This window comes from Sapajus apella, unplaced genomic scaffold, assembly GCF_009761245.1.
Source record: "Sapajus apella isolate SASKATOON/1434 unplaced genomic scaffold, GSC_monkey_1.0 scaffold44, whole genome shotgun sequence".
In the NCBI taxonomy this organism is placed as follows: domain Eukaryota; kingdom Metazoa; phylum Chordata; class Mammalia; order Primates; family Cebidae; genus Sapajus; species Sapajus apella.
The window spans coordinates 134,554-158,551 of NW_022436984.1; the positions used below are offsets into that span (position 1 = coordinate 134,554).

The 23,998-nt window shown below is 53.7% G+C and overlaps 2 protein-coding genes across 9 annotated transcripts in view; one reads left to right on the plus strand and one right to left on the minus strand.

Moving 5' to 3' along the window:
• DRC1 (dynein regulatory complex subunit 1) overlaps positions 1-11,157 on the plus strand; it is a 58,072-nt gene extending 46,915 nt beyond the window's left edge. The window contains exons 11-17 of the mRNA XM_032301249.1: positions 2,875-2,987; positions 4,148-4,237; positions 4,736-4,825; positions 7,394-7,623; positions 9,116-9,259; positions 9,596-9,698; positions 10,908-11,157. Coding sequence (XP_032157140.1) covers positions 2,875-2,987; positions 4,148-4,237; positions 4,736-4,825; positions 7,394-7,623; positions 9,116-9,259; positions 9,596-9,698; positions 10,908-10,964 — 827 coding nt within the window. The 3' untranslated portion in view covers positions 10,965-11,157. The remainder of the gene's footprint in view (positions 1-2,874; positions 2,988-4,147; positions 4,238-4,735; positions 4,826-7,393; positions 7,624-9,115; positions 9,260-9,595; positions 9,699-10,907) is intronic.
• Positions 11,158-11,882: 725 nt separating this feature from the next.
• The window catches only part of OTOF (otoferlin), a 100,006-nt gene continuing 87,890 nt past the window's right edge, over positions 11,883-23,998 (minus strand). For 3 of the 8 annotated variants that reach the window (XM_032301250.1, XM_032301251.1, XM_032301257.1), the window contains 15 exons: positions 23,468-23,534; positions 22,457-22,593; positions 22,188-22,322; positions 21,789-21,926; positions 21,003-21,130; positions 20,726-20,896; positions 19,925-20,085; positions 19,041-19,183; positions 18,563-18,651; positions 16,989-17,087; positions 16,603-16,844; positions 15,776-15,954; positions 15,581-15,681; positions 14,944-15,141; positions 11,883-12,880 (listed from right to left, as the gene is read on the minus strand). In XM_032301250.1, the coding sequence (XP_032157141.1) occupies positions 14,961-15,141; positions 15,581-15,681; positions 15,776-15,954; positions 16,603-16,844; positions 16,989-17,087; positions 18,563-18,651; positions 19,041-19,183; positions 19,925-20,085; positions 20,726-20,896; positions 21,003-21,130; positions 21,789-21,926; positions 22,188-22,322; positions 22,457-22,593; positions 23,468-23,534 (1,971 nt within the window). In that variant the 3' untranslated portion in view covers positions 11,883-12,880; positions 14,944-14,960. The remainder of the gene's footprint in view (positions 12,881-14,943; positions 15,142-15,580; positions 15,682-15,775; positions 15,955-16,602; positions 16,845-16,988; positions 17,088-18,562; positions 18,652-19,040; positions 19,184-19,924; positions 20,086-20,725; positions 20,897-21,002; positions 21,131-21,788; positions 21,927-22,187; positions 22,323-22,456; positions 22,594-23,467; positions 23,535-23,998) is intronic. The other 5 variants (XM_032301255.1, XM_032301256.1, XM_032301258.1 and 2 more) reach the window with 4 other exon arrangements.

The window sequence follows — 23,998 nt, forward strand, 5'->3', positions numbered from 1 at the left end:
ATGGATAGGGTCTCTAGCATCTTCCAAAGGTACCAATGAGTTTTTAAAAAATATTATGAATGCATGAATTTATACAAATTTGATGTATTTTAGTTTACTAAAGTAATTATCCTTATTGAGGCTGAAATTGTTCCATCTTCGGCCAGTGGAAGTCTTCATATTGGCTTCTGGGTCCTTTTGACTCAGCCCTAGTAGTTTTTAACAGCATCCTGGCTTTCCAGGATGACCAGGTGTTCCAGGTATACATTATTCTTTTCCTGCCTCAAGTCTGGAATCAGCCATTTCTCCAAGGGACCCCTGGTCCTTTTCAACAGGGAATTTTTTTTTGAGATGGTCTCACTGTGTCACCCAGCCTGGAGTACAGCAGTGGGATCTTAGCTCACTGCAACCTCCACCTCCCAGTCTTCAGCGATCCTCCCACCTCTGCCTCCCAAGTAGCTAGGACCAAAGATTCATGCCACCATGCCTAGCTAGTTTTTGCATTTTCTTTAGAGACAGGGATTTGCCATGTTGCCCAGGCTGATCTCAAACACCTGGGCTCAAACGATTCCTTCCCAGAGTGCTGGGACTGCAGGTGTGAAGCCACCATGCCTACACAGGGAATGGTATTTTGAAAACATGCTGTGGGTGCTGGGTGCTTATTGATTTGGGTTGGCCATTGTTTTTAGGACTTTTCAATGGACAGAGCCGAGAGTATAGGATTTTTTTTTAGTAATAAAATAAATCACGAGTTCATCCTAAATCCTCCTCATCAACAGTATGCCAGGATTTTTACTTAACAGTATGAAGGTGTATCCCCTTTCTTCCAACTTGAAAGTCTTAATGCTGAATGACTTCGAAATAATGAATGACGTGCATTCCCCACAGCACCGCAGAGCCATCTCGGTTGAAAATATCAGCCCTACCACCAACAAATAATTACTAAAGACAGCTTACACTTTTCTATGGTTCTTTTTGTTCTTAAAGTGTGTCCCTCCAGGGGTATACAGACAGATTGCTATATTTTAAAGTCACTTGGGGCCAGGCATGGTGGCTCATACCTGTAATCCTAGCACCTTGGGAGGCCGAGGTGGGCACATCACTTGAGGTCAGGAGTTTGAAACCAGCCTGGCCAACATGGCAAAACCCCATCGCTGCTAAAAATACAAAATTAGCCAGGCGTGGTGGCATATGCCTCTAATCCCAGCTACTCAGGAGGCTGAGGAGGGGAATTGCTTGAACCCGGGAGGCAGAGGTTGTAGTGAGCCAAGATTGTCCCACTGCACTCCAGCCTGAGCAATAGAGTAAGAGTCTGTCTCAAAAATAATAATAATAAAAAAATTTTTTAAAGTCACTTGGAATAGTTTCTGTGAGGTTATAGCACCAATTTAATACACATATAGGTATTTTTGTTTCATTTTACTTTTGATTATTAGGGATTGCTTTTTACAATTTAATTATGCTTTCTTTTTGTTTTTTTTTTGTTTTTGTTTTTTTGAGACAGACTTTCAGTTGCCCACGCTGGAGTGCAGTGGCATGATCTTGGCTCACTGCAACCTCTACCTTGCCAGGTTCAGGCGATTCTCCTGCCTCAGCCTCCTGAGTAGCTGGGATTACAGGCGTGCACCACCACACCCAGCTAATTTTTGTATTTTTAGTAGAGATGGGGTTTTGCCATGTTGGCTAGGCTGGTCTCGAACTTCTGACCTCGTGATCCACCTGCCCTACGCCTCCCAAAGTGCTGAGCTTACAGATGTGAGGCACTGTGCCTGGCCTAAAAATTTAATTTTAATTAAGAAAGTTTTTGTCTCTTGCTGTCATCTGTCAGTTCTTGCTGTTAATATTTCTCTGGGCTGGGTACAGTGGCTCATGCCTATAATCCCAGCACTTGGGGAGGCCGAGGTGGGCGGATCACCTGAGGTCAGAAGTTTAAGACCAGCCTGGCCAACATGGTGAAACCCCATCTCTACTAAAAACATTAGCCGGGCATGGGGACAGTCACCTGTAATCCCAGCTACTCAGGAGGCTGAAGTAGGCGAATCGCTTGAACCCAGGAGGTGGAGCTTGCAGTGAGCCAAGATTGTGCCACTGCACTCTAGCCTGGGTGACAGAGCAAGACTCCATTTCAAAAAAAAATTTCTCTGTGAATGTTCACAGCCACGCGCCCCTGCTTTGAGCTGGCTGCTTCTATCTCATCTGTTGCGGGTTTAGAAACCATATAGCCACTTGCTAGATTATCTCTGAAATAAGAATAAATAGGCTCGTATTCCCCGTCCCACCTCCTGGCTCATGGCTGGATTTTGAGTATGATGTTTTCAGGTAGACGCAGTTTGGAAAAGTAGGCCATTACTACCGGCTGGGAATGGCCGAGTTCTCCAGGCGATGTCTGATTCTGACCCCCAGCCCTCTTCCCCCACGTAGTGGGCTTTTTTCAGTATACAGACTGTGATAACGCCTCCTCACAGAGGCTTTTTTTTTTTTTTTTTCTTTGAGACGGAGTTTCGCTCTTGTTACCCAGGCTGGAGTGCAATGGCGCGATCTCGGCTCACCGCAACCTCCGCCTCCCGGGTTCAGGCAATTCTCCTGCCTCAGCCTCCTGAGTAGCTGGGATTACAGGCACGCACCACCATGCCCAGCTGATTTTTTGTAGTTTTAGTAGAGACGGGGTTTCACCATGTTGACCAGGATGGTCTCGATCTCTTGACCTCGTGATCCACCCGCCTCGGCCTCCCAAAGTGCTGGGATTACAGGCGTGAGCCACCGCGCCTGGCCACAGAGGCTTTTTAAGAGGTACATTTTCTCAATGAAAGCCATCTGACTGTTTCTCAGAGTCAACTAGGTCCAGAAATTATCTTCTTTCTCTTTCTCTCTCTTCTCCCCACGACATATCTGCAGAAGAGGAGGAGGCAGAAGAGGCCGCCTCTGAATCAGAGTCTTACCTGGACCTGCCGAAGCAAATCTCTGAAGAAACTACCAAGAGGATCCTGACACTCCTGTGCGACGAGTCGGTGAGGCCAGGCGGGGCTGCGGCCGGGGGACTCACGGGCGTGTGCTGCTGCCGAGGCCTCTGCCGGGCCAGTGCCAGCCTGAGTCAGGAGTGGGCCAGTCCTCCCCTGGCCAAGCTCTGGGTCGGAGCCCGAGGGGCAGAGTGGGGGCCCAGCTGGAAAATGGGCCTAACCTCGGTTGGTCAGCCTGGCACAGCTCAGGCTGGCTGGAGGGCTCCGGTCAGCTTAAAACGATGCTGGTTCTGAGACAAGGAGCAGCAGCTCAGCTCCATGAACTGCTTGCTAAGTGACGTGGCCACACTGACATGGCCCTTCTCAGGGGCTCATTTTGGGGGTCACTCTGGGTGCGTTGGGGTTTGGACGTCTGCACTGTATGTTTGCAAGCATGATTCGACTTGGTATAAAAGCTGCATTGAGCTGGCCCAGCTGGAAGTTGCATTGTCGCCCGACGTGGGCAGTGTTGGCTTGGATTTTACAGTTCTGAGCGCGTGTTCTTTTGGGACAGTGGGAGCAATTGCCTTTGGCTGGCTCCTGCCTCTGAGGGCGCTGCTGCTGAAGGGGTCAGGTGGCAGGTTCTGCCCTCTCAACCTGCAGCTGGACGCAGAGGCCACCGCCCCATGGAGCCCTCTCCCGGGCATCCCGGCTCAGGGTGGGCACCGCATCTGCTCAGCTCCCCTCTCCCCTCCACTGCAGGTGTGCTATGTTTTTGGGGGCCCACTGCCCTCCATGGCTCCCTCTCCTGCTGCTGTGTTCTGTAGATATTTGGGGACAAGGCTATGGGTGAAACAGGAGCCTGTGACTGGGTCGGCTTTGGACTGCAGTGGGGGCCTCAGGCATTTGCCCAGTGGCTTATGGGTGAGGTGGGTTGGTGCCCTTCTGGGTGGGAAAAGCTAAGTCCATGGTGAGGCTGGGCTTTGTCCCTGGCCTTGCTTGTCGCTAGCCTTGCTTGTCCCTGGCCTTGCCCCCTGTGGGCGGGGGGGAGGGGGCTCATGGGCACCCCAAGCAGGCTTTGCTGGGGCTCACTGCTGGGGTTCACACGCCCATTCCTGGGCATCTGCTCCATGGCATGGTCCCTGAAGTGTTACACAGAGGGCAGCCACAGACCCTAGGACTCGCTCCTGAAACCTGTCCCCGACAGGAGATGCCTTCTTCCTTCTCCCCAGGGGTTCCTCATAGAGAGCAAGCTGCTGAGCCTTCTCCTGCCCCTGGAGCAGAGTGAATGCTATCTGCTGAGGCTGGACGCCATCTTCTCCGTGAGTCCCATGGGGCTGGGAGGACACGGGCAGGGCTGCAGCCGGCCATGTTCTCAAATGGCCCTGCCATTGCCTCAGCCCTGGCAGTGGATGAGGGTCTCCTGGGGCTTCCCCTGCTCCCTGTCACCCCCTTCCCTTAACCTACTCTCCACGAAACACACTGGCCTCAGACTCCAGTGTCCCCCACCCCTGCCCCTTCCTCTACTGGCATCTTCCTCTCAGACTGTAGGTTCTCCCTGACACCCCCAGACTGAGATATGTGTGCAGCCCTACTTGGCATCTCACAGCCTTGGGATCCCTGTGGAGCCATTCCTGGCTCTGTGAGCATTGTTTCTGTGTGTTCTGATGCATGTGTCCCGAAATCCACTGTGGCTTCCCAGCATTGGATGAGTGCCCTCCATGGCCAAGACTCCTGCTCTTAGGAGCTGAGCACGTCAGCTGCCCAAGCCCCGTCCTCTTCGATGGGGTTTTTGAGCAACCATCCTCTTTTTTCCCCAGGCCCTTGGAATTGAAAGTGAGGATGACTTGTATAAACTGGTGAACTTCTTCCTTCAATATCGAGCTCACCATTTATCTTCCAGCCTCCAGGTAAGGCGAGATGCAGGGAGAACGATGCACTTTCAATTCTCCTGGAAGCCTCCAGAGCACAGTGCTGGCTTCTGGAGAAATAGTGGGGCTGGCCGGGTGTGGTGGCTCACACCTGTAATCCCAGCACTTTGGGAGGCCAAGGTGGGCAGATCACCTGAGGTCAGGAGTTCGAGACCAGCCTGGCTAACATGGTATAACCTGTGTCTACTGAAAATACAAAAATTAGCCAGGCATGGTGGTGTGCACCTGTAATCCCAGCTTCTCGGGAGCCTGAGGCAGGAGAATCACTTGAACCCAGGAGGTGGAGGTTGCAGTGAGCCAAGATCATGCCACTGCACTCCAGCCTGAGCAAGAGAGTGAGACTCTGTCTCAAAATAAGAATAACAACAAAAAAAGTGGGGCTTTTATGTCAGGTATAACTGACTTAGCATTTTCCTTATTGTTTATTGATTTGTCTCTTTGTAAAGGGAAGAATTGCTGGGGAATGAGATGCTGTTCTTATCCTGAGGCCCAAGGAGTCTCTTCCTGCACCCTCCCTCAAAGCCAGGTCTCAGCCACTGTGAGACCAGAGCCCACCATGTTCTGAGTATTTTGATCCTTAACACTTTCCCGCAAGGCAGGACCCATTTGTCATGCATATCTTGATCGTAATTGATTTCAGAAGGTGAATCAAATATCAACTATTTTAAAGAAGTTGCCATATAAAAATCATATGACATTTCAATTTAAAAGTTAAAAATGTAAATGAAAAATGTTTTTAGTACTACTAGCCCAAGGCTGAGTATCCTGACATGCCTCTAAAAAGAGTTAGAGTTGCCTGGGCTAGGTGCAATGCCTCATGTCTATAGTTCCAGCTACTTGGGAGGCTCAATTTAGCCCAGGAGTTTGAGGCTGCAGTGAGGCATGATTCCACCACTGCACTTCAGGGTGACAGAGTGAGACACTGTCTCTAAGGAGAAAAAAAGAGAAAAGAAAAAAGAGTTGGTGGAACGGACAAAACCACAAAGCCATAAAGGGATTAAAAGCTGTATTTGACTACAGAATTTTAAAACAATTCTGTAGGGCAAAAATCATGATAAGCAAAGTTAAGAGACAAATGATAAGCTGCAGAGTATATTTTCAACTCATATCATAGTTATGGCCTCATTTCCTTAATATATAAAGAGCTCTCAGAAATCAATAAGAAAAAGACCAACAACTCAAGGAACAGATAACAAATACGAATGAACAACTCCTAGGAGAGGCAATACAGATAACTCTGAAACATACGAAAAGATAATCAGCCTTCCTTATAATAAGAAATACGCAAATCAAAATGGCTGAATTCCATTTTGCCAGCCTGTTATGTTGGCAAAAAAAAAAGTTTGATTACACATCAAGTATAACATAGTAATGACTGAGGTGTAAGAAACAGGCCCAGTCATAAGTTACTGGTAGGAGTTTAAGTTGTAACTTCCATTGAGGACAGTTTTGTAGTATCAATTACAAAACTATATACACTTTACTTTGAAATTCTTTTTTTCTTTTTTGAAACAGTCTCACTCTGTCGCCTAGGCTGGAGTGCAGTGGCACAATCTCAGTTCACTGCAACCTCTGCCTCCCAGGTTCAAGCCATTCTCCTGCCTCAGCCTCCTGAGTAGCTGGAATTACAGGTGCCTGCCACCACGCCCGCTGCTTTTTGTATTTTTAGTAGAGACATGGTTTTACCATGTTGGCCAGGTTGGTCTTGAACTCCTGACCTCAAATGATCTGCCCACCTTGGCCTCTGAAATTCTTCTTCTAGGATTTTATTCTCTAGCTATATCTCAGTACAGTTAGAATGGTGTATTTATTGTAGCTGATTCACTGTAGCATTGTTTGAAATGGTAGAATATTGGAAACAACCCAAATGTCCATCGATGAATCTATTTAATAATATACGGTACGTCTACACAGTGGGGTACTATGAAACGGTGGGAAAAAACCAAAGTTCTTTATGTATTCACATGAAAAGATATCTAAGGTTTGTTGGTATGTGAAAAAGCAAACTGCAGAACTCTGTGTATAGTATAGTATCACTGATGTCAAAATAAGAAGGAAAAGTATGTATGGGAAAGTGTATGCATGTATTTCTATACAGACATTACATAGACACACTATGTCCTTAGATGGAAACACGGGAAACTAGATAGCATTCGTTTGCCTGTGGGAGGTCAATTGCATGAACTGCAAGGTAGGAGTAGGAGGAAGACCTTTTAAATGTAACAATTAAAACAAAAATTGAATTTGTATTATCATTCAGAAGGAGATTGATACCATGCAAGTTTTCTAAAGTCAGTAAGATGCTCACCTGGGAGCTTGGATTTAGAAACAGAACCTCTCCATTGTCTCATAGCCTCCTAGTGCCTCTGCCCACTCCATCCCTCTCTGGCCACTGTTTCTCCTGTTTCTGTCCCTGTGTAAATGTCTCCCTGGGCAAGCTTTCTGTAACTTTCTCTAAACTTTTCTGGTTTTCCTTCTTCCTGCCTCTCTCTCCGTGCTCATGCTCATGTGTCTGCAGCCTACCGCTGTCCTTGCGTCTTTCTCCAGAGCAAGCCCTGCAGTCAGGCAAGTGTGGAGGCGTCAGGCGTGGAGGGGACCAGCATGGAGTCAGAACTGGAGCCGGCCAAGCGAACAGAGATGGAAGGAGAAAAGGAAGAAAGCCTGGTGGAGGGGGAGAAGGAGGAAGAGGAGGAGACCCCGCCCTCCCCCTGGGTCATCCACCCCAATGATGTCCTCAAGATTCTGGAGGCCTTCGTCATGGGTCTGAAGAAGCCTAGGTGGGCTGCGGGGCTGGAGGGCTTGCCTGAGACCAGGACCAGGGGAGCTGGATGGGCTGGGGAGCCAGGCAGAGCCAGTGAGTGGAGAAGAGGCCACTGGGCAAGAGGTGGGAAGTGAGGACAGAGCTATCTGAAGGTGGGCTAGGGGAACCAGTCGCTGGACAGACTCAGGAAAGCAATGGGGTGTAGTTGTGCTGTGCACTTTTTTCGTTCATCATTCATTCAGCAGACATGCGCTGAAGTCTGCCGTGTGTAAGCACTGTGGTGACACTGCCCTTTGATCAGAGCAATAGTCCAAGCACATCCAAGGTGCACCATTGTTCAGAGGAGGAAGTGGCTGTCTCCATGTGGCATGTCAGAGAGGGTTTTGGGAGGGAATGGCACCTGAACGGGGTGTTCTCAGGCAGATAAGATGGAGTAAGGGCATTTCAGGACGCGGCAGCGTGGGGAAGGTCTGCTCTGTTCAAGAATCATCACAGGAGGTCTGGCTGGAGTGTCAACGGCCTGGGAGATGGCACTGGTGGGTGGGGAGCCAGCCAGGTCTTGGAGAGCCTTTAACAATTAAGTAAAGATTTAATTGTATCATGATTCAAAAGGAGATTTATAACATGTAAGCTTTATGAATGTCAATTAGATGCACACCTGGGAGCCGGGATTTAGAAATAGAACCTCTCCGTCACCTCATAGCCTCCTAGATCTTAGGCCCAGTGCACCTAAGATCTTTGTCTTTACCCCGTGGTGGGTGGGAGCCAGAAAGGATTTGAAGCAGTTGAGGAGCTGTGATTAACCTTGCCTTTTAGAGAGATCTTGGTGGCGGCAGGGAAGGGATGATGCTGGATACAGGGAGAGCATCAGGAGGCTCGTCCAGGTGGGAGGTGAGGATCCTCCAGATTAAGGCTGTCATCGGGGGATGGAGAGGACATGACTGAATTCAAGTGCTGTTTTGGATGCACTGGTGCAAGAGATGGGCACAGTGATGAGCTGTAAAGCTGGCGAGGTAACTGCTTGGGAGAGAGAGGGGTGGGTGGAACACTGATCATGCCTTCATGAAGGTAGCAGTGGTGCTGAGTCAGGAACGTTGATGATAAGCATATGTTCTTTCTGAGAACCTGCCACCAGTTCAAGACCAGCCTGGCCAACATGATGAAACTCCGTCTCTACTAAAAATACAAAAATTATCCAGGTGTGGTGGTGGGCGCCCACAGTCCTAGCAACTCTGGAGGCTGAGGCAGGAGAATCACTTGAACCTGGGAGGTGGAGTTTGCAGTGAGCCAAGATAGCGCCATTGCTCTTCAGCCTGGCAACAGAGTGAGACTCTGGCTCAAAAATAAAGAAATAAATAAAAATAAGGAGAACCTGCAACCATGTGATAAACTTGGACTGCTGAGTGGGAAGGCGACAGGTGGGAAAGCAATAAGCCTGTGACTGGCACTGCCTGGGGGCCTGGGTCGTGCCCAGTGGAGATGACGGTCGCAGTGCTCTTGGCCTTCAGGGACTCGCGGGCCCCGCTGAGGGTGCAGAAGAGTGTGCGCAGCAACTCCAAGGACTCGGAGTACTGGCAGGCCCTGACCATGGTGATCCCTCCCTCCAGGCTGAACCTCTGGGATGCCCTCTACACGGCCTTGGAGAAGTACCAGTAAGTGTGCAAGTCATGGAGCAGGATGGCGCTGGCGGGTGGGTGAGGAGCGGTTGCCGGGAGCAGCCCACGTTTCCTGCCTCCCTGTCCCACCAAACCTGGGAGGGAAGAGCCGCCCTTGGCAACTCCTGTGTGGGTGGATCCTGTGGGGCAGTTGGTCTTGGGCCCTGCCCTGCCTGTTTTGTTCCTGCTAGCCTGGCTCACCTGGCGGCTGGGTAGAGTGTAGTTCTGGAGTCTCCCTCCATCTGTGCCAGAGCAGAAACACCAAGACCCTGGCCCCTACTGGGCAGAGGATGGAGGATTCAGTGAGCCTCTAATGGATTTTTCTGTCCAAAGCCTTGTCCTGACCCAGAGGGCCAAGCTGCTGCTGGAAAACAGTTCTCTGGAGCAGCAGAACACAGAGCTGCAGGCACTGCTGCAGCAGTATCTGACCTCTAAGGTGGGCAGCGGGGCCTTCGAAGGAGGGGTGGCAGGAGGTGGGAGTGGGTCCGGGGGACAGGAGCTGGCATTAGGGAACGAGGAGTCCCCTCCTCACCAGAGGCAAGGGAGCTTTGCGATGTGATGTAAAAAAATCCACAGTGGCACCTTGAGACAATTACTGGGCAAAGGAATAGATCTTGCCTGAAGTCTCCTCCTGAACAGCTCCGGGGTGACAGTGTCTCTTTGAAGCTGAGGTTTCTGGTGCCAGTGGCCTGCTGGGACCGCTCTGTGCGAAGCAGTGCCACAGCCAGGAGCAGCTCCCCAGCTACAGAGCCCCCAGCTGCGTTTCTTCTTGCATCCTCACCGCCGCTGTGTGACGTGGACAGGGAGGAAGTGATGCTCCCCTTTTCTTAAAAAGGACAATCACAACTTGGAGAGTTTGCAACTCGTCTGGAGCCTGGGCTCTTTCCACAGACCAGCCCTGGTTCCCTGCCTGGGATATGACTGGAGGGTCGTCCTCACATGGGGGAGGAGGCTCTGCTGGGGCAGCTATTCCCTGGCCTCCATCTGTGCCCACCGCTGCAAAAGTTGTGGGCAACTTCCCCATGGCCCGGCAAGAGGAGAAGGAAAAAGTTGGTTACTAACATTTCCTGCCCTGGAGCTGGGGCTGTAGGCCAGCAAGGCCATGGCATAGCTGTTAGTTGCACATGTGTGTGCGAGGGGACTGGGGCCAGCCCCAGGTCCAAGCTCAGGGGCATGTGGCCCCAGCATGGTCCCAGGTCCCAGGCCACGCCTGAAAGGGGAATGTAGTGAGCCGTGGCCTCATAATGACCCTTGACCTGTGACAGGGCCCAGGCATTCTGGACTGAATGGGTCCTGCTTCCACAGATGCTACTGTGTATGAGAGGCTGGGGTGGAGGAGGTGGGGCAGGCTAGACTGGGGATGGCATGGGTGCATGGGTGCATGGGTGCGTGGAGAGTGGGGAGGGGAATGAATGGGCGGGAGATGAAGAACGCTACCAGAGGCCGCAGCTGGAGCAGAAGCTGAGCAAGAAGGCTCAGGCTTGTCAGCTGCAGGGAGGCCGCCTATGGGTAATCAGCATCTCTCAGCTTTGGAGAGGACATGCATGCAGGGCTTCTGAGGCCCGTGGGAGAGCCAGCGTCGCTTGCAGGGGTGGCAAAGGAGGGCCCTGGGGAAAATGTAACGACCATCACCCTTCCTTTCCAGATCAACTCTGAACTGCAAGTTCCTCCCACTCGGGTGTTGCGGATACCCACAAAATAGAGCTGGACCTTCAAAGGCCGGCGTGTTAGGGCTGGCCTGATGCTGTGTCCATGCCGGAGCTGGCTCGTATCACCCAATGGGCCGCACCTGGGCCCTCTCTGGGTTATCCAGAGCTGTCTTGCTGGCCTGGCAAAATAAGGAGCCAGAGGAGTTACCTGTGTCCTGCATTATGATTAAAGCCTTTTAAAAGTTGTGGCTGAATCTCTTTAAAGAGGTCACGTCTAGTGAGACTAGGCTGCTGTCCCTACCTCTGTGTCATGAGGGACTTTATCTCAGGCTCAGACTGTGGTGTGAGTCAGAGGCCAAGGCCAGTGGCATAGGGCTCCTTTCTTGCTTTCGCGGGGCAGCTGGTTTCTATGGGTGGAGGCTGGAGCTTTTGGGCCCTTGTGGGATCTTAAGCCTTCAGACTCGCCTAGGTCCAAAGGATCCTTTCGGTGCTTTGGGGGCCCCTGGGTCCAGGCTGGTGTGCCCTTTGGGCTATGGTGTGAGACCCCTCCTGTGGGCAGCTTGGGTGGGCAGCCCTGTGCCTGAGGCCTGCCTTGAACCCTGGGCGCCAGACTCCACTTGAAAGGGAAAGGCCAAGGGAGCCGATACTGAATCCACCAACCTAGAGTCCTGCTGCCTGTGCCCTGCACCTGCGGCTCCTCCTCTCAACCTGACCACCTCCCCCAACACCTGCGGCTCCTCCTCTCAACCTGACCACCTCCCCCAACACCTGCGGCCCCTCCTCTCAACCTGACCACCTCCCCCAACACCTGCGGCCCCTCCTCTCAACCTGACCACCTCCCCCAACACATGCGGCCCCTCCTCTCAACCTGACCACCTCCCCCAACACCTGCGGCTCCTCCTCTCAACCTGACCACCTCCCCTAACACCTGCGGCTCTTCCTCTCGACTTGACCAGTGCGGACTTGTCAGCTCAGTGCTTGACTTTTTTTATTTAGAGAAAAATCACCACTCAAAAAAAGAAAAACAACCAACAGTAACCCAGAGACAGGCAGGGGCAGCACTTAAGGGGGCAGCTCCTGGCTGCAGCTGAAAGGGCTGGAAGGAAAGGGGGGCAGGTGTGCCCATGGCGAGTCCCCTCTGCTGCTTCTCACAGCTCCTTAGCCGGGCTTGGGGGCACTGGCTGGGGCAGAGGGAGCTCTGGGAAGTATGGAAACCCACAGGCAGGACAGGCAATACCCTGGGAAGCGAGAGGAGACAAGCAGAGCCCAGCAGTGGCAGAAGCAGCTGCCCTGGGACTTGTGGTCAGGGTCTGGCCCCTGCTGCAGATCAAAGACCGGTGCTGTCGGCAGGGGACATGACACGGGGATACCTTTTGCTACTTCATTCTTTTTAAACCCTGGGCACTGGACCGTGGTCCTTGGCTAATTTCACTAAAGCTTCAATCCTGTACTTGGAAGGCCTGGGGAGGATTCGGGGAGGCTTCCTCTGGAGCCTGGGCCTGAAGAAGGGTGGCATCTCAGCCAGGTGGGGCAGGAGAGACCCATTCCAGGTCCCCACCCCATCCAAGGCTCACCAGCCCAGAGGCAGGGGTCAGAGGAGCAGGACCGCGCAAGCCGAAGTCTGGGGCAGTGAGGACAGGCGGCCCCGCGGCAGGAGGCCAGCTCTGGGCCCAAGGCATGAAGAGTGGGCACGGGGCACCTCAGGCTCCCTGGGGGAGATGGGAGAGGCCAAGCCACCGAAAGGAAATGTGGCAGGCCTGGGGAGTGGCTGGCGGGAGCTGGCGGCCTTCATGCTCCCAAGAGCTTTTTGACCATGTAGCCAGGGAGGCTGTAGAGGAAGAGCCCCAGCATGAGCAGCCCCAGCAGCGCCAGCACGATCTTGATGATGAGCCACTTGTACCGGGTGCAGATGAGGTACTTGATGGACTTGAGAGGGTTGAGGAACCAGACGAAGGCCGTGTCAGGCCGGCTGGGAAGAGGAAGAGAGTCCATCAGCCAGTGGGCAGGAGGTGCCTCCAGCGCACCCAATCCTCTGTCCTTCTGGACTCCAAAAGCAGTGAATGCTGAAGCCAGGATTTGAGCCCATTTCTTTCTTTTTTGAGATGGAATCTCACTCTGTTGCCCAGGATGGAGTGCGCTGGCTCACTGCAACCTCCACCTCCCGAGTTCAAGCGATTCTCCTGCCTCAGCTTCCCTAGTAGCTGGGACTACAGGCACATGCCACCATACCCGGCTAATTTTTTTATATTTTTAGTAGAGATGGGTTTCAGCCATTTGCCAGGATGGTCTCGATTTTCCGACCTTGGGATCCTCCCACCTCGGCCTCCCAAAATGCTGGGATTACAGGCATGAGCCACTGCACCCTACCGGGTTTGAACCCATTTCTAAGTACCCAGCTTGCTGTTTACAAAACCCTATCCTCCCTGTGGGACCTCTGGGGCCCGAGTCTCCTCCCAAGGCCTAGATGGGAGCTACTTGCAGCGTGGGGCAGCCTTGGCCCTGCAGGCAGTTCTCATGGTTAGTAAGCTCCTGTGGTCAGTTCATTCTATGTGCTGCCCCATATCCTCGGTGAGACCAGTGTTTCAAAATCTCTTCCTTTCTGATGGACATAAACGTCTGTTCCCACTGGGCCCTGCTGAGGGTCTGAGCTGCCCCTTTGGGGCGCAAGCCACCCTCACCGACCTGCGCACTGTCGGGGTGCAGACCCACTCCACCTTTTGCAGAGCCTCCCAGCTGAGAAGCACCCGGCCAGCCTCACTATCGGTTGTTCGTGTTATAAAAACAATAGGTTTTGTAAAATATCAAGATACAAAGTGAAAGTACCGAATATACATTTTCAAACTACTGCCTCCCAGAGGACATGGTGTGCAGCCCCAGAGCTGAGCTCAGTATTGGGGGGGACACCGGGCCAGGGCTTGGGTGCAGGGCACCTGGTTTTGAATGGTTTTCACAGGCAAGTTAGGCACCTCTATCAACCATGGTTTCCTCATGTATAAAATGGGGTTACAAGCAGTTATCTACCCCCTGGGGTTGGTGCAATGGCGAAGTGAGCCAGTGCCTGGGGAGCTCTGAGCACCTGTAGTGGGTGTTCGGGTCGTGGTGGTTATTAAATGTTTGAGTTGAGGCCGGGAGCGGTGGCGCACACCTGTAATCCCAGCACTTTGGGAGGCCAAGGCAGGCGGATCACAAGGTCAAGAAATAGAGACCATCCTGGCCAACATGGTGAAACCCCGTCTCTGCTAAAAATACAAAAATTAGCTGGGCATGGTAGCACATGCCTGTAGTCCCAGCTATGAGAGGCTGAAGCAGGAGAATTGCTTGAACCCAGGAGGCGGAGTTTGCAGTGAGCCGAGATCGCACCACTGCACTCCAGCCTCGGGATAGAGTGAGACTCCATCTCAAAATAATAATAATAATAATAATAATATGACAAGAAAATGTTGGAGTTGAATGGAACCATGAAGGGCAGAAAACAGCCCTGGACTGGGAGGTCACACACTAGTGAGAACCACTTCCAGACCCGTTGGCTAACCCTAGCCACACCCTTCCCTCTTCCCTGTCCATAGCTCAGCTTCTTTCTGCCAATGAAATTGTGTTAGAGTCTGTGAGAAATGTGGCTGGGAGCAGAGGTGGTGTGCAAAGAACACAGGGTTGGCAGTTTGGAGACCTTGGCTTGAGTCCCGGCTCTACCCTAATTTGCTGGGTGACCTTGAGCAAGCTCTTTCACCTCTTTGGCTTAATATGGAAAAATGTAAAATAGTCATTTCTAGCTCTGAGAGTCTGTTATTCTGTCATAAAAGCTTGAAAGTGGCTGTGTATGTTTGTGTGGGCTTAAGTGTGTGCATGTGTGTGCTTGAATGCACGTGTATGCACTTGTGTGTGGCACGTATGTGTGCATATATCCTTGTTTGTGCTGATGTGCACATGTCTGCATATTTGTGTTTGTGAGTGTGTGTGTGTGTGTGTGTGTGTGTGTGCATGCGCATGCCTGCCTAGCCCTTGGTCCAGAGGAAGAAGAGAGAAGTATCAGACCCAGGAGGCTGCCGGGCTCAGGCCCCGAGGATCTTCTTGACCAGGTAGCCAGGCACAGAGTAGAGGAACAGGGCGAGGAGGAGGAGCAGCAGTAGGAGCAGCAACAGTTTGAGGAGCAGCCAGCGATACGTGTGCCACAAGAAGTAGCGAGCCGACTTGAGAGGGTTCAGGAACCAGATGAAGCTTGTGTCGGGCCGGCTGGAGCACGAAAAGTAGAGAGCGCAGAGGAGGGACAGGGAGGAGAAGGGGTTGGGTGTGGCAAGGGGCCCGGACCTAGAGGGAAGCTGCCCTGGGCTGTGTGTGCAGTTCTAGGCACCCCTCTGGCCATCAAGGCTGGCTGAGGTCCCAGAGGCCACCACTGGAGCTGACTCTTTACAGCAAAAGCTAGGAAGGGAATAGCATTTATCTCTGCTAAATGGTGTCTTTACTGGAAAAGTCCTACTCTCCAGCACTCCTAGCCCATCCTCTGGTTCAAAGGGATGTAGTGGGATTCAGGGCCGGCAGAGGGCAGGGAGGAGGCTCCCCTGTAATGAGGCTGTGGCCCAGGAAGAGAGGGGGTGTCTGGGGAGTGTCTCCTTCCTGTTCCAGTGCCCACAAGAACCAGCGTGGGGAGAGGTTGGGCAGGCAGGGCACTCACTTGGGTTTCTCTAGGGGGTCAGGTTCATTGCGGGCCAGGCCCACTGGGTTCTTCTCTGCCTCCTCTGCTGTTAGTAAATGCAACTCAGCCTCCACCTTGCCCTGCAGAGAACAGACAGGTCCCAGAGTCCAGGCCAGGTGCTGGACCTTTGGCACCCCAGCCCTGCCTACTGCCTGAGCTGGAGGGGGTGCGCACCGTGAGCTCAAACTCATCGTTCTCATTGCGGGCCAGGACGGGCCACCAGCCTTTGACGCGCTTTTGCTTGAAGATGGACACCAGGGGCACGTCCACCTCCCCGGTGGCCATGTCCATGGTGCACTGCTTGGCTGTCTTTGCGCCCCGAGGAAACCGGTTCAGGTCCAGCTCGATGGCCCCTGTGGTGACCTCAGAGTCAGCTCTGAGTGAACAGGGCTGGGCTGGGGCGGGGTCTGGGCTCCTCGGCCCCTTGTTTGCTGAGTGCAGACCTCCCGAAGCCCAGAGCTCGTCCTCCTGCCTTACTCCAGCAACTGGCCTCAATGCAAGCATGCTCTGAGCTCCCTGGGCAACCCCAGCCCCCACACTTCACTCAGGTCCTTCTTTCACACCAGAGGGTCTCTCCTGGGGTCTCCCCTGCCACTCCCGACCATGCATCCATTCTGTCAAAGACCTGCTAATCCCACAAGCTTGCAGACGCAGATTAGAGTTTTAGGGGGAAACCCTGCTTTACAGAGAAGCAACCTGAGGCCCAGGGAGGTTTCCTGACTCCCTTAGGGAGCCTCTCCCCTCCCCCATCAGCACTGACTGTCCCCTTCTTGGTGTGCCCAAAGCTTGTTGTCAACCTGGTTATGACACTGAGGACATCTGCCCGGGGAATGCTTAGGTGGGTCCTTGGGGGCGGAAACCCATCGGACACCTGTGGGTCTTACAGACTGGAAGCAATAATGCCTCCCCCTGGGGCGGGGCTCTCCCTGTCCCTTCCTCCCCGGCCCCTGCCCCTCCTCAATTCTGGATCCGGAGCACCCCATCCCCCCGCTGCTGTGCACCCAGGAAGTCGTCGGCGGAGAAGTGGTCCGCATCCCAGATCTGCAGGGTGAGCCGCGCGGGGATCTTGTACTCGGTCTCGTCCCAGGAGAACATGGACTCCTTCTTGGAGATGACGATCTTCTCTTCCGCCGCCAGGTAGTCAAAGGGGAATAGGTAGCGCCAGTTGAAGTTGCCCTCACCGGTGAGGGAGTGGTAGTGGACATCTGTGTCCTGCTTGTCCTCCTGCTGGCCCTTCAGCCACCTGCGGGCACCACATCTCCACACCCGTGGCCAGGCCGGCAGGGCCTCTCCCACACACAGCCACCTTCCCCCTGCCTCCTCTCCTGCCCCCCAGGAAGCAGAGCCCCCCAGCTTAGTCCCTCCCATGCAGGGACTGCTCACACACCCCCGCACGAAGATGTCACTGGACTTCTCCCCTGTGAAGAAGTCGTCGTCCTCCAAGACCACCTCATCCGTGTTCCAGATGATGACCCGCAGCTCGTACCTGGGCCCGGGGAGAGAGGGCTGGTTAGCAGCCTCCGGTGGGGGTTTATGCCAGGGTGCCGGGGCTGGGATGGCAGGTGGAGAGAAGCCCTGGGGAACTTGGGGTCAGCAGGGGTCCTGGGCCAGGCTGGGGCTCGAGGAGTGATGGGGGTGTGGGGAGCAGAGGCATGAGAGGGAGGGCCCGCCAGGCACATGGCTGTGGGTGTCGGGGGAAGCCACCCTTTGTTTCAGATGCTAGTTCCAAGAAAAGTCTGCATTTAAGCCCAGTAGCAAGCAATGGAAGCCCATGGAATCTGGTTTCCTGTATGTCCCTGTCCCCAAAGAGGATTTTCCCCTCAAGGTTTAATTGTATTTATGAATGATGTAGTTCATTTCAATCATTAAGAGTAAGGCTGAGTCATTCACTAAAAATTGATCGGAGCATGGCTCTCCTCAGATTGCAGAAAGGGCTGCGAGCCCAGAGTGGCCCAGCGGGTTGGGTGCCCCCTAGTGACAGGCCCTGGAACAGCTGACTCAGGGCCTCAGGTTTCCAGGACATTCCTGGCAGAGCTGGCTGCACTTGCCGGGGCCAGTGCAAACAGGAGTTCAAGACCAGACTGACCAACATAGTGAAACCCCGTCTCTGCTAAAAATACAAAAAAATTAGCCAGGCATGGTGGCAAGCGCCTGTAGTCCCAGCTACTTGGGAGGCCAAGGCAGGAGAATTGCTTGAACCTGGGGAGGCAGAGGTTGCAGTAAGCCTAGATCGCACCACTGCGCTCTAGCCAGGGTGACAGAGTGAGACTCTGTCTCAAAAAAAAAAAAAAAATGCAGGGCCACTTGTCATAAAGAATTTCAAGATGGCAACATCGGAGCATGGAAACAAGAATGGGACTGTGTGTGGCTTCCTCCATCCTGAATCCAGGCACTGTCTGGCAGCTGGGCTCGAACCTGCCGCTTTACAGATGGGAAACCTGGGTTCTTTTCACTCCACCATATCCTGCCTCTTCTACATACTCACTCCTGCACACATCACCGGCAGGCACTTTAAAGGAAACTTGGCAGAACATCACACTAGCCTAGATGTGAGGACGACGCAGGGCGGGCTGCCAGGGATTGTGTGTGTTGTGAAGGAGTATGTCAGTGTGGGCAGGTGTGTGGGTGCCCGTGGGAGTGCTGTGCTGTGCGTGTGCATGAGATGCATGTATAGACTGTGCAGATGGATGTGTGTTGCGTGGGGCTCATCTCCATCACTGACGGCGCAGGGTAGAAGGTCTTGTCCTGCCTTAGCACATGGGGGCTCTCCAGGACATGCTCTAAACTCTACTGATTGGTTGGTCAGTTTCTACCCCAGGCCCAGTGGCCACACCCAGGTCCTAGGGATGCCAACTGGCCAAGGCCATCTGGGCCTGAGCCTCCCGCAGGAAAGGTTGGTTCATAGAGGGAAGTGGGTGGGGTGGGCTGGGAGGGAGTAGCACTGGGCGCAGGGGTGCTCACTTCTTGGGCTTCCGAGGGGAGATGTCCAGAGGCGTCCCAGGGGCTGGCATGTCCATGGGGAACATGTCCACCCACAGCTCCAGGCGGCCCTGAGGAAGAGGGTTGTGGCAGATCTCCCAGGCCTTCTCCCTCTGCCCAGGAAGGTCAGCTGTCCTCTCCCTCCTAACCTTTGTTCTTTCAAGGACCCAATTCATCAATTTCCATCTTTGGATGCCAGGAATTCCTATGACGTCACCAATAGCCAATCACGGCTTCTGAGGGAGACAACCCAGGTCTGCCTGAGCTGATGTAATTCTCACTCAAAGCAAAGACACTTGCCATTCAAGTTACCATGAGGGACCTTGGTGAGGAGGTGCCTGCCAGGTTTTCTGGAATGCAGCAGACAGCGAGAGGCCTGGCTTCTACCTTTACTGACCCAGGCTGGGAATCCCTGATCCCTAATATCCAAGACCCCCAGTCTTGGCCATGCCAGTGTCACCTGCTCGATGCCCGGCTTGTCGGGGTTGAGCAGCGGCCTCGTCTCCACGTGTTCCGGCACCAGGCGGCAGCCGGCTCGGGGGATGTCCTCCCAGTGCCTCAGGGCTGACAGTGCCACGTGCTCATCTGTGAGCTTCCTCTGACCTGTGGGTGCCGGTGGCTCAGCTGCCCACATGGCTCAGCAGAAACAGGAAACCTTTGCTGGGGCTAGGGACTCAGGAGCACAAAGAAGTCCCTGTACCATCACCTGTCTACCCCACCTCCTTTTTACTGTTGGGGAAACTGAGGCACAGAAGGAGAATTGGCCTGCCCAGGTTGGGCCAAGAGAGGTTTGTGCCCTTGGTCCTCTGCTGGGGGAAGCTGACTGGAGAACTCTGCTGGGCTGTGAGAGAGGGGTCAGGGAGGGGAGAATCCACTTCCTGTCCCAGCACCTGAAAGTGATCAGATACGGGCACAGACACCACCTGATTCTCTCCTTCTCTGGGAAGTGCCTCACGGAGACAGGAGTAAGTTTAGGGATTAGAGCCAGATGGACCTGGGCCGATGCCCTTGTTCTGCCTCTAAAGAGCCACATGACCTTGGGCAAGTAACTAGAACTAGGATCTTGGTTTGTTCATCTGCAGAATGGGGATAGCCTCTCTACCTCACTGAGATTTGGACAGAGAGAAAGCAGGTGGGACTGCTCTGTACCTGAGGGGCAGAAGCACAGAGGCCCGGCAGACAGAAGCGGGGCTCTAGGCTGATGAGCAGAGGGTCGCTAAGCCCAGGCTTAGGCTGAGGACACCCCAGACTAGGCCGTGAGGTTCTGCAGGGAAGTGTGGGCCCCTCCTGGCCTCTGAACCCCCCTGGAGAGGGAGCAGGTGGCTGCATCCAGTGTCCCATTACCGTTCTCATCTTCAATCTCAGAGGGCCCAGTGAAGACTCGGTTGGCCACCTTCACTCTCCCAGGGGGCCCAAAGTGGGGGCCATCTACTTTGCCGTCTTTGCAGAGGCGGGTCAGGATCTGGCTGGGCTTCATGGGGTCCCGCCAGATATTGTAGCCATGTCTGTGGGAGGGGACACACAGGCTTGGAGGGGCTGGGTGGGACTAAGCCGTCCTGGATGACAGCTGGTTGTGGCCAGTTCTCTAAAGCTGGCTGTTGCCCTCATCAGCAAGCGAGCCTGAACTCTCCTGCCCTGGGCCCCAGGCTCACCTGAGACACCAGGGTTGCTGGAGGCTGAACCTTCCTGCCCTGGGCCTTGGCCCATGTATCAGTGTCCCCAACCCAGCCCCACCGCATCCCCTCACTGTGCCCACTCCTCTGAAACCTCAGAGTCTCCCATGAGGAAACTGAAACCCAGAGAGATGAAGGGACTTGGCCAGGGTCACACAGCCTATAAGTGGCAGAGCTGGCCCAGATCCCCAGGGGACTCTTCTCCTCCTCTGCTGGCCCCCACCTTCCCTAGCCCACTTGTCTCTCCTCATCACGCCTCCTCTGTCCTGGAATTCTCTGGCCCTGTCCTGGTCTTGGGATCTGCAGTCCTGTGTCCTGAAGGCTGTGCCCAGGGTCCGTAGGAGCAGAGGCCTGGCCTGGGACAGAAACCTCGATGTGTCTACCTTCCCAAGTCACCACGATCTGAACCTCATTTTAGAGTGGAGGTGAAGCAGGCACAATGCCCCCGCCCTCTGCCCCTCGTCCTACACACGTGGAGTAGGTCTGGGCGATGCCACAGGTGGCACGGTGCTTGCTGTAGAAGCGGTTCTCCAGGTCGATCTTGGTTTCTCCAATGAGGTCATCCGTGCCCACCAGGTCCCAGTCATACACAGCCACTGTCAGCATGGATTCCATGGGGAAGGAGGCCTCGATGTCAAAGGACCTAGCGGGGTGGAGTTAGGAGAAAGGTTGAAGGGTGGGCTAGGGTGGGAGGTGGTCTGGGCTGGAGAAGTTGGGCTGTGGCAGGGGAGGGCACCAAGAGGGCTTACTTCCCAAAGACAGGGTTGAGCTGCTTGGAGATGTAGTTCTCCTTGTCTCGGATGTCAGTCTTGCCTAGCCGGATGGCTATGTAGGGGTCAGCTTTGCCGTTGATGTCTGCGGGGTGCAGGTCCGTGGCCTGGGATTGGGAGGAGGGCTGCCTGAGCAGGCTCCCATGCCCTGCTCATCTTCCAGTGCCCCTACCAGGCTGCCCGAGGGTCCTATGATGGTGAAGGGCAGCGGCAGGAGCACTGGACCAGTCAGGAGACTTGCTGTGTGACTCTAGGCAAGTGGCTACCCCTCTCTGGGCCTTGACTTCCTCCTCTAGAAAAGATGAAGACTAGACCAAATGACCTCCTTGGTGCCTCCCAGTCTGGGGATGTCAGTATGCAGATTCTTCCTTTTTTTTTCCTTCTTTTTTTTTTTTTTTTTTTTGACGGAATCCTGCTCTGTCGCCCAGGCAGGAGTACAGTGGTGTGATCTTGGGTCATAGCAACAGCAACCTCTGCCTCCCAGATTCAAGGGATTCTCCTGCCTCAGCCTCCAGAGTAGTTGGGATTACAGGCTGTGCCACTGCGCCTGGCTAATTTTTGTATTTTTAGAAGAGATGGGGTTTCTCCATGTTGGCCAGGCTGGTCTCAAACTCCTGACCTCAGGTGATCTGCCGGCCTCAGCCTACCAAAGTCCTGGGATTATAGGCATGAGCCACCGTGCCCGGCCAGTATGCAGCTCCTTCAGTCCCTCCCGGACAGGAGGATGGGGAGAAGTGCAAGGAGGGGAAGCGACAGGAATCTCACCCGGACCACATAAACTCGGACCAGCACATTGATGGGGTCATTGCTCGGGATGCCCTGGAACATGCCGTAGGTGGGGTCGTAGCCGGCTTCCCGGGACACGTCCTCCGGGAGTGGCACTTTGTACACGCAAAGGGAGCCCTGGGCAAGGCAAATGTGAGTCAGGGTGTAGGTTTGCCTGGCAGGGGTAGCAGTCAAAATAGCTAACAGCACCGGGAGGGCTGGACCCCGAAGTGGCAGGGCCTTCGCCCTTTAGGAGCTGAGTCATGGGAAATTCCAGGGCTCTGGACTTTCATGGAGGGAGGGGCCAGGGCAGTGGTGGGACGTGAGCGGGAGAGCCTGTGTTGGGGCGGGGGCGGGGGCCGGGGTGCGCAGGGGCTGGGCCTGTGCTCCTCGCCTGACCTTGAAGCGGCCCACAATGCGCTCCTCCTCGGTAGAGCCATCCTCGTCATCCCCGGTCTTGCCCCGAAGCAGGTTGAAAGTGTGCAGCCAGTCCTCAAAGTTATCAAACTCGGACTCCAGCTCTTTGGGGTACACCTGAACCAGACCATGCCATTAGGGGGCGCTGCCTGGTCTCTGGCTTTCATCCTGCCCCATCTGCGGGATCACCCCTCCCCCGCCCGCCACCTCTCCCCCGAACTCCCTAGAAGGCTCTGCTTCCAGGATCTCACCTTAAGCTCATCAATCTTGGGTTTCTTCTTCTCAGGGGCCTCAGACCCCTGGCCAGAGCCAGAGGTCTGGGTTTTCTTCTTCTTCTCCTCTTTGGCGGCTCTTGCCTTCTCCTTGCTCTTCACTGGCCCCTTCAGGCCTGGCCAGAAGCAGAAATGGAGGTGGAGCAGAAATGAGCAGAGCAGGAAGGCCTGGATTCAGACCCAGCTCTGACACTAATTGCTTTTTACTAATTTAACTCTCTGATGTCCATGTACTGTCAAATGCAGACAGTACTCCCTGGCATGCCCGCCTCATGCAGGTGCTGGGGGCTCCAGGAAGCGCATGCTCGGGAAGGTGTCCGAAGTCCATCATCATGTTCTTTGGCAGAGAGGGGCAGGAAGGAGCACAGGTTTGGGGACGGAGGACTGCTCCTGCTCATTGACTTTCCTCACTAGCTTCCCTCTTCTTGTCCCTAATAATAACACTCTGTATTAGCATTTCCCAAACTGCATTCAGTGGAGCACTGGGTGCAGATGCTGCTGGCATGCTTTAGAAGAAAGGGTACTGTGGTCTAATAAGCTGGAGAAATACTTTATATTATGTCTTCCTTTTAGAGATGTATAATAACCTTTGCAAAGTAAAGTAAGGCTCTGAAAAGCCCTGCACAAAAACAGGCTGTTTCAATCAGCTTTTCCTAAACTAATTTATTCCTTCTAGAATACCCATCAATTTTCTTCATGGAAAAGAGTCTGGAAAATGCTGGATGGAATGAGCTCTGAGGTCCCTTCCAGCTCTGATGTTCTGTGGCTCTAAATGTCTGTCTATCACTGTGGGTGCTGAACTGGTCAGAGTAAAAGCACCGTAGACTAGGGCCTTAGCCTGCCCAGTGCCCACCGATGACTGATGCTGTTTTTGCTGCTAAGAATGGGAGGGCTGGAGGCAGGGGAAAGAGAGGCAGGTGGTGGGTGGGCAGGAGAGCCAGCCACCCAGGGGCGGGGAGAAGGAGGCAGAATCCAGGTTCCAGGGCTTACCTTCAGTATTGTCCATCTCATCCTTCTCCTCCAAGTCAATTCCAGAGGGCTCTTGTTGTCGAAGTTGCTGCCAAAAAATGAGATGAGAAGGAGAGAAGGCGGGTTTCCTGGGGAGGAGTCTGTTGACCCCAGATTGTGGGCCCAGACCTGTCTTAATGCACTAGAAGTAGAACATCTTCCTGACTGCATTTCAGATCCACTATGTGCTCTGCTTAAGGGTAAAGAGAAGTTTATAATGTGTACCATGTGACTAATGGTACTTAAGGGTTTATGCATCTTTACACTGTGTATCATTAAAAAGTAGTGTATCAATGTTGCTTTTAGTGGTGTTAATAAATTGTTTCAATATAGAAAAGTATAACAGTAAGAAAATGTGCTGTATTCTTTCACTCAGCACATCCCATCTTACTGAAACTAGAAACCAGGTTTCAAGTAAGTCGCCACCGCCACCTGGTGGCCATCTGTGAAAATTGCAGGAGTAGAGACGACGACAGGCAGCCTCTTGCAGCTCTAGCGTGGCCAACTTGATGG